The sequence below is a fragment of the Piliocolobus tephrosceles genome, chromosome 13 (assembly GCF_002776525.5).
Source record: "Piliocolobus tephrosceles isolate RC106 chromosome 13, ASM277652v3, whole genome shotgun sequence".
Classification (NCBI taxonomy): domain Eukaryota; kingdom Metazoa; phylum Chordata; class Mammalia; order Primates; family Cercopithecidae; genus Piliocolobus; species Piliocolobus tephrosceles.
Genome location: NC_045446.1, coordinates 95,856,261 through 95,866,172, shown reverse-complemented (window position 1 = coordinate 95,866,172; position 9,912 = coordinate 95,856,261). Strand labels below are relative to the sequence as shown.

Below are 9,912 nucleotides of genomic sequence, written 5' to 3'. Positions count from 1 at the left end.
ATGCCTGCCTTATCTGATGTAACCCTTTTTGGTCAAATGCCCTTAGAATCTATTCCCATTCTGTCCTCCAAACCCCTACAATGCAAAGTGGCAATATTCTGCAACTCTTCTGAATAGGCCCTTCCTCCTGGACCTGATCTTATACTTCTCTGTTTAGGGTATTTGTTATTTTCCAAAAGGTAAAGATGGATAGTGGATGTAAATCCTGAGGATAACTGACACCTGCTTATGAGAGAACCATCTCAGGTGAATTCACTGATACACTGTCTTTCCTTTGCAGGGCAAGTGGAGATGCATACTGGGCTATTCTTGTGTTGCCACAAAGAAACACTTGAGCCTGAGTAATTTATAAAGAAAAAAGTTTAATTGGCTCTTAGTTCTGCAGGCTTCACAGGGAGCATGATGCTGGCATCTGCTCAGCTTCTAGGGAGGCCTCAGGAAGCTTACACAGGGAGTAGGCAGAAAGCAGAATCAAGTGAGAGACTGAGGGGGAGGTGCCACCTGCTTTACAACAACCAGGTTTCACGAGAACTCACTATCACAAGGACAGCACCAAGACGATGGTGATAAACCATTCATTAGAAACCTGCCCCCATGATCCAATCACCTCCCACCAGGCCCCACTTCCAACACAGGGGGTTAGAATTCAACCTAACATCTCAAAATATATCAGGAGGTAAGACTTTCCCTTCAGACAAATGGGGCTGCCTCTGCCAGTAGGGAAGGTTCAGGGAAATGTAAAATGTTCAAGGTTCTCAGCCTTGTCTGTGGCAACACAAATGTCCCCATCTCATTTTTGAAGGTCCCACTTCTTCCATACCAATGCCCTTAGCATGAGAGACTCAGTATTGGCCAGTAATTGGTATTACAACTCAGCAGCCCTTACAATAGAGCTTGATTCTTAGCTATATCTACAAAATACAAGATATTCCCCTAGAGTTGCCATAGATTTTGTGATACTTTTGTGTTTTTTCCCCCAATTTTTCCCTTTGCTTTCAATTTATCCTTTTCCCTGTGCATATGCTCTAGACATTCAAAAGAGCCAGCCCTCCTAAAAATCTCTGTAATCCCTACTATGACCACAGTGACCACGTGCCACAGCCACTTGATCTTCCAACACTACTCCACTTGTATTCCATGACTCCATGCCACTACTAGTGATGATGTGAGCAATTGTGACATCACCACTTGCCACCAATGATAAGCATCCATTTCCCCTGACAAGGAAGTTATTTGTATATAAATCAAGTATGTGAGCAATCCAATTCCAGAATTCCACTTTCCCAGGACTACTCATGGTACAAATTACTGTATTATTCAGGGTTGTAGCAGGAAACAGATGGCACAACCACAAGTAATCATCAAAGAGGGTGTAGGCAAGAATAACACAAATCTGTGAGAGATGGTGCAGCAGCTTAGGCTAAGCAAGAGCAAGATCTTTCTACTCCTAAAATGAAAAGGCAGGGAAAAGTGGTTCCTGAATCCGTGAGATCTATATATGGAGACGGCTATGTCAGAAGCTGTGATGCTGAGGAACACAGCTATATCCAAGCCACTGCAGGGCAGGAAGGCAAGTGGATAATCATCCTATTTCCCTTTCTACGTAGTCTTCTGCTAATACCCTCTCCCACCTCTATTTGTAAAACCCGATCAAGGAAAAGACAGCCTGGCCAATAAGGTACATAGAAGTCAGCTACCTAGGGTACTGAAGGGTGAAAGTGGATTTAGAGGGGAAAAGAACAACTAGTTTAGCAGGTTTCTTGCTCACACAACACTGGAAAAAGTATAAAAAGAGTTTTCAAGGATGCTAAGTAACAACAGAAAACACTCATGGAACTATCAGGACCACCAAATTTATGGGATTTCACTTGCCTAATGCTAAAGGCTTCTAGGATAGTAAAAAAGTGGTCTTACACCTGCAACATGGTCAGTCCCCTAAAGGTGACCTGCAAAGGTGTATACCACACCAAGATTTCGGCTCTACTGCTTAAGTACTCAACAAACGTTACTTTTTTCCCTCTCTAATGTTGGCTCCTTTCCAATTTTCTTTCATTCAAAAATGACCCTAAAAGTAAAGAACAGCGACTATGTACTCATGGGCAGGAAAATTCCTCTGAAGCCCCACACCTTTTTACTTAAAATATGGGCAAATTTGCATGCTACTTACAATGTCTGTAACATTTTTATTATGAAAAGATTCTTTCCAAAACTTCAGGTAAAATGAACGCCTCTAAATGACCAGCTGCTATCTTTTGATGAGTTACTACCAACACACCAGTGCCTACTCCTAAGTATGTATAATCCTTGAGAAGTGTGGCTTAAGTGAGCTCAATTATTCTGACACTGTTGTTACTTCTAAGTAGCACACAAAGAGATTCCATCCTAATGTTTCAATCCTAATAGGGAAATTTAAGTTTTAATCACAAATCACTATACATACACAAAGAGTAAACGCATAAAAGCATAAAATTACAAATATTGGAGATTATCCCTGGAAAGGGAAAGATGAAGGGGTGGTAACTGGGAGGTAGGAAGTCTTCAGCTGCATGTTTTATTCCTGAAATGAGAGGAGAAAAGATCTGAAGCAAATATGGCAAAATGCCAACATGTGTTAAACCTAGGTGTTGGTTACACGTCATATTTCATGGAATAAGCAAAAGTTACATATAAAGGCCTCTCCTTCCCTGCCCCAGGATTGCTGGTTGTTAAATATTTACCAGCAGCACACCACTAAGTATAGGGGTTGACTTAGGTTCTGGATCTAAAGATCTGAACCTAACTCTAATCAAATAACAAGCTTCACTATTCAATGAATATATACCCTTTAGTAAGTTGTTCAAGAACTTAGTAACTTACTTTCCCCATCAATAAAACTCCAAAGAGTTATGAGAATTAAATAGCCTGATACATGAGTGCTTAAGATGCAAAAGAGCTTCTAATATAAATACCGTAAGACATATGCAGCAGTTACCTGACATTAACTGATAAACTGGAAATACATCCAAAGACCTTTGCCAATCCCAAATTCACACTATGAAGGTGTATTTATTTACCCCATAAAAATAAAATCCATCATCATGAGCTCTCTTCACATCCTCTTTAAAAGTACTGATACTTGGAGTTTTCAGGAATATTTTTGACCAAAGATATATCTGCATATGTGTATTTATAAATCTATTTGGTCCTCAAGTTCAGATGGTAATAGTTCCACTAGTGAGGAGCTGTTGAGTTACTCAAACCTAACTGGATTTTGAGTTTCAGATACTGAATAGGTAACAATTCTAATTCTGATAGTGAAAAATTTAATTGAAAATTTATCCATCTTTTCAATTTCTGAGTCTGAAATGGAAGAGACACAAACATACAGATTCATTTTAAAAATCAATTTATGAGAGTTCCTGTGCAGGAAACATATTAACAGAGACCAATAAAGCCACACATTGGTCAGTATGTTATAATCGGACTCAGCAGACATGAGTATGAAGCAGCATGTGCCAGCCCAGCACAAAACTCAGCAAAATGCAGCATCAGATACTTGGAAAAAGTGGGTATGAATACAGAGCTAACAAATGGCTTCATGTGGAGGGGGACAGGATAATGGGTTTAAGAAACTAGATCCCCATACCACTCTGCATAGGAGGATTGTCCCTTCCTTTTATAAGTCTCAAAAAAATGTAACTCCTATGCCCACTTTGTTCTCAAAAAGCTATTCCACATGAATGGAGTAAATCTAAGAAGTGAGAGATAGCAAATGGGAAACAGGGAATCCAACACAGGGGAGACAAACAATCCCCAGGATCATAGCAAAGGCGATCTCAGGATTACAGCTGTACACCAGCCATAGAAGGCAGAAAGTCCAACTGGACAAAGCAGATTGCTCTAGGAGTGATTTTTTAAAAGATGAATGAAACTGATGGAATAACCGTTATGTCTGAACATTAGAGAAGATATTCAAACATATGGTAGAAATCTATGCAAAGTCAATTAACTAAAGGAAATAAAAATTAGTATATGGTAAGGATAATACATCAATCAGCTGTACACAGCAGTTACATAATCTCAATAATGTACACATATTCTTAGTGTAATCACAGTCAACAATGTAAACACTGAATTATGATATAATTATGTTGGGAGGAGAAAAGGGGATAAAAAGGGAATATGCAATGCTGGGAAGCAGAAGAGGGACGCTTTATTTTGAGAATCAAAGAAACAATGCCTAAAATTTAAAATTCAGGTGAAAGCAATATAAAGCCTGTCATTTGGAGATATGGTAATAAATACAACAACAAAAAATAAATAGCTAAAAGAGTTGAAAGGGCTTGCCCTGGAGACAGAAAATGGAAGAAGTCAAAGTAGTGGCCTTTTTCCCTAGCAAAAAAAAATCTTACAGATCTATTCGATTTTTTAAAGCTGCGTACACATGAAACTTTGATTAAAAGTAACAGAAAAACTAAAAATTAAAAAATACAAATCCAACAGTGTCAGGCTCATAGAAATTCCATAATAAATGTTCATTTTTTTATTATTTTAATGACAAGACAAAGTTTTTCATATCACCATTACACTCATGCTAGGGGTAACAGTACTTCTATTATAAATGCTACTTGACCTTTATTTTTACTATGCTTGGCATAACTGGGCATGCTTAATAAAATAAAAAAAAATATACAAAACATTCAATTTTTTTTTTTTTTACTAATCAGAGTACCTAATTTTATACAATTTGCACACTTTTAATGTTAGTAACAGAAACAATGAAATTATTTTACTTCTTGATACTTAAGAGTTTAACTCCAAGACATGCACTACAACCACATAATATATTTTTGTCATCAATATGATGGTCTTGGCATCTTATATATTATGTTCACACTTTAAATTAAGTACTACTTGCTAAAAACAAAAATAGGTAAAGACAACGAACAGACGGTTCACGTTAAGAGGAATACGAAAAGCCAATAACAACACTCACATATCAACCTTATTTGTAATGAAAGAAACACAAATTTTAAAAGTGACATACCACTTTTTATATTGGCAAAAATTAAATAAAAAAGAATACCTACAATTGACCAAGGAGTATTCTGGCGGGGGAGGGAGGTCACACACATATAGTACTTATTAGAGGGATAAATCATACAATTAAAGCCCTGTGAACCAGTCAAATCGATCATTCCACTTTTAGAAACTTTCTCAAGGACATAATTAAGCATGTACCTCAAAATGTACAAGGACATTCACTCTGCCACTGCTTGTAGTAATAAACTGCAGATAATCAAAATGTCTAACAGAAAAAAATGAGTAAATTATGGCAAACTTTTCTTATGGGAAGGCAGTGGGCCTCCAATTCCATTCTCCACACCTAGCTTAGCTTCTTTCTTTTCAACAGAGTCCACTTCTAACAGACTAAAAATGTCAGACATTGCCTTTCTCTGTAATCTGATCTAAGTCAATGGAAACTGAGGGGAAATCTTCTGGAGGCTTTTGTTAAAAGCCTTCTTCATGGATAAAACAAATGAGAGAAGAAATGGCCTTTTCTATCTTTGAGATACAATTTTACAAAGATGTAAAACTGAAGTAATAGCAGCAGCTCTTGTGATTGAGAGGTGGATTAGCCTAAGGCAAAACAAACCAACTGAGGTCAAGGCAAAAAAAAGCGTGTCTTTAATGACACCCCTGAACCCTGTGTTATGTTAAACAATGTCCTAGGTTACTTAGGCCAATTACATTTGGACACTGTTACCTCTGGTCAAAAGCATCCTAACTTGTATTAGCTATACAACAGAGTATGTTAGAATCACAAAAAGTTATGTTAGATGTATATTTATGAACAGTAGATGCGCAGTTAAAAAAAAATTTACAAAACAGTATGTTCCCATGTTTTTAAAAATCAAATAATGTTAATATGGATTCATTTGCCAAGAAAAAGGTCGGAGAAGATACTCAAGGTTTTAAGGGTAGTTATCTTTGAATGATAGCATTTAAATGTTTCCTTTTGCTTATGTGCATTTTCTATCTTTTTCTACAGTTAGCATGTATCACTTTAAGATTCCACCATCCTTCCTATCAATTCAATGCAATTTAGGAGAGAAAGAGGTAAACATGTATTCCAGTGAGCTATCTTGAACTGGAAGTCTGCTTTTTTTCTCTTTAATTGGAAAAGTTTCTGTTCTTTAAAAAAAACTTTTGTGAAATAAAATTTGATACTAAACAAGCATTCATTTTTCAGCGAATACGGAAGATTACAGTTTTCATTTCCCTTTGTTACTCAGGGAATCATCATGACTTTGTACCATTTCGTATTGGAATTTCTTCTGTGAAGCAAAAACAGTCCCAAAATGAAGGATCTTCAGGTGTCATGGGAACAGCAGATGATATTAAATCATTAAAGTTGAGAATAGTAAATTGCCTCTGGGTTGGTTTGGAATCATCCTGAGATGGAACCTAAAAGGGAAAAGCAGATTACCTTATTGTTATATTGCATGTTAGTCTTATGATGAATTTCATAATAATGAAAATAAGTAAGACAAACTTACATTTTAGTAGTATTAAATGACAACATAGTAGGATTCCTAGAACACTGTTTTTATTCCTTATATTAGTGTTGCCAATAAAAAAATCAAAAAAATATGAAATAGAAAACCTGATTCTTGAACTAATAAAAACCTGTGGCATTTAACATGTAGATTTACTGGGCCCCATATTCAAAAAGTGTGATTCAGTACATATAAGTTAGAAGGGATCCCAAAATCTGTAATTTTAATAAGCAGTCAGGTTGTTTTCATAGAGATGAGTGAGAAAGTGAACTTTTGTGAAATACTACTCTAAAAGGTGGGTCGGACAAAACTGCCATAACTATACAGAGATGTATACTTCTTTAGGAAATTATTTATTCAATACTAAATTTAAACTGTATCTTACTCTCTGAGATAGAGTCCTTGTTCACAATTGAACCCAGTGTAGACCCTCTTTAATATTCCACACATTCTAGTATAAATAGTACTTGGGTTTTGTACAGCACTTTTAACAAGGTCCAGTACTTATTTTATATGACTGGTCTCCTAGCTATGTTGTGATACGGATATCTCAATTTTATGGATGGGGAATCTGAGGCTCAGGAAGAGCAAACAATTCAAACAATTTGTCCAAGCTCAAAACACAGGTTAAATGGTAGATGTGGGCCTGGAACCCAAGTTTGTGAACTGTACTCTAGTCTTCCCAATATGCCACTGTTGCCTAAATAGGCTCTATCCAGGGAAATAAAAAGTAAGTACTGAATGTGCACGTTTCAACAATTATAAAGCTCTATGAAAACAAAAGGTATTTTTGCAGGGAGTGTGAAGCTGAGATTTAAAAACAGAAGGACCAGTAACCTGGGTCAGAACATCTTCTGATAACAGGTGTCAATTTTAACATGCCATCCCTTTATAAGGAAGATAATCTATGGAGAATTCTTAATCCTTTGATTAATCTATCAAAGGTATGGTGTGTTGCCTGAGTTACTTTTGTGGAAGTAACGATGCATATATATTGATCATGCTTCATTCTTTCATGTTGATTTACTAAAAACAATAGCATGCATGTAGTTTTCATTAAAACATATCTGTTTTCCTTAAATAAATACTTCCGCAGAATCACAATTATATGCAAACTAAGAGTCTTTGACCCTAAGGTTTTCCCCTGCTTGCTTACCAGATAATCGGATAAGAAAGTATAAAAACATTGTGGCTGAAGAATTGAAACTGATATTATGCCACAATATGCCACAAGGTCTCTTACATGTTTGACACTGTAACTTTGGGAATAACTTAGGATATTACTTTAAAAGAAGGAGTGGATTCAATTCCCAAGGTAATTCCATTATGCATCAACCTTCAACATGGTACTCTTACATTCAACACAACCCCAATTCACCAAGAAATAAACTACCATTAAGATGACTAAGATAATCTTGAATGTCTATTGGAAATATGAGTAGTATGACAGTATTGCCACATTTTTTATTATTTTTGTTGTTGTAATACTTCAGCATATATGAATGTGAAGAAGTCGGTAACTTTTTTTTTTTTTTTTGAGACAGAGTTTCGCTTGTTTCCCAGGCTGGAGTGCAATGGAGCGATCTCAGTGCACCGCAACCTCTGCCTCCCAGGTTCAAGCGACTCTCCTGCCTCAACCTCCTGAGTAGCTGGGATTACAGGTACCTGCCACCATGCCTGGGTAATTTTGTATTTTTAGTAGAGATGGGGTTTCTCCATGTTGGTCAGGCTGGTCTGGAACTCCTGACCTCAGGTGATCCACCTGCCTCAGCCTCTCAAGGTGCTGGGATTACAGGTGTGAGCCACTGCACCCGACAGCTTTTTAAAAATGTTTCCACAAAATCCCTGGAGATCTTAATATTTGCTAATAAAAAGTATTACTATATCTATAATCTCAAAACTCCCTAAACTGATATAAGGCAAATGACTATTTCCATCAATAAAGAGCAAACTTAACATTGATTCATGCTATTTAGGAAAAAGAGAAATCCGAAAATCTTACATCCTGATGTCTAGATCCATTGGGTTTCCTAAGAGCTACTGCAACAAAATGGTGCTCATCTATTTTGCTTTCCTGAAAGATAAAAGGTAAATAAATATAGATTATAAAATATGCAAACCTAGATGTAGTTTTATTTACATTTTCTAAATTTCATTCTCTCTCTCTATATATATATATATGTACACTCACACACACCCATCTATATATTTCCCCATCTCTGCTAAACCACTTTCGAAGTTACATACATGCAGGCCCTTTACTCTTAAATACTTCAACATGTATTTCCTAGTAGGCACATTCTCTTACATAACCACATCAGTTAATAACTTCAGTAAGTTTAACATTGAAACTATACTTTATTAGCTGTATTCCAAATTCTGTGAATTAATCCAAAAATGTCCTTTGTGGTATATCCCTCCTTCAGAACAGGAGCCCAGTAATGGGAAGGTAGGGACAAGTATCGCATTCAGTTGCCACGTCTTGTCAGCCTTTCTTTTGTTTTTTATGACATTAACGTTTTAAAGTACAAATTCTCCCAAATCTGCTTTTTATTAATAAAATTTTGCTCATTTGGGGCTTGTTTGATGTTTCTTAATGAGTGGATTTAGGTTATGCATTCTCAACCAGAATACTACACAGGTGATGTGCCCTATCTAGAGGTACTTGATAGCTATCTGTCCTTCCCTGGTGATGTTACTATGTATAATAAAGTACAAGGTTAAAAAAAAAAAAATCAGGTTGCAACATTGGTATGTAAACATTTAGTTAACTACATACTATCACGTATGAAAAATCATGGTGGAAATTTATAGATAAAACATAACCAATATGCAATTTTCTATTTTCCCCTACATATGAGACAAAGGGGAAGGAGGCTTTAAAATGTAATATATATTGAGACAGTTACCAGAAAAAATTATGAACACTTAAAAGCTGAACAAACTTTTCACTGAAAAACCACTTTACTAAAGCATTCTTCCATAAAATGTCAGAAGAAACTACAATTATAAATAGTACTTAGGGAGCTTTCATTTTTTATCTTCTTCTTCCTATCTTCATACCTTCAGGTACCCAAATCAGCAAAAAGTGAAATTCAGTAAGGATAAATTTAAGATATGTTTAAAGAGGAAAAATATAAGACTAAGTGTCAGAAGATTTACTATGTCAAAATTATCACAAAGTAAGTCTGCTATGTAGCCCTTTTCTGTTTTCTCTTTAAACAAACAAGAAAAAAGTAACCGGAATGTAAAAATTTAAAAATATTCAAAATAATTTTTCAGAAATCTAGCACGAGGCCGGGCACGGTGGCTCAAGCCTGTAATCCCAGCACTTTGGGAGGCCGAGACGGGCGGATCACGAGGTCAGGAGATT

At 36.2% G+C, this 9,912-nt stretch overlaps 1 protein-coding gene across 1 annotated transcript in view; it reads right to left on the bottom strand.

The window, feature by feature from the left end:
* Nucleotides 1-4,495: 4,495 nt before the first annotated feature.
* Nucleotides 4,496-9,912, bottom strand: part of AASDHPPT (aminoadipate-semialdehyde dehydrogenase-phosphopantetheinyl transferase) — a 22,499-nt gene continuing 17,082 nt past the window's right edge. Inside the window, exons 5-6 of the mRNA XM_023208162.2 lie at nt 8,542-8,613; nt 4,496-6,447 (exon numbers count right to left, since the gene is read on the bottom strand). Coding sequence (XP_023063930.1) covers nt 6,283-6,447; nt 8,542-8,613 — 237 coding nt within the window. The 3' untranslated portion in view covers nt 4,496-6,282. The remainder of the gene's footprint in view (nt 6,448-8,541; nt 8,614-9,912) is intronic.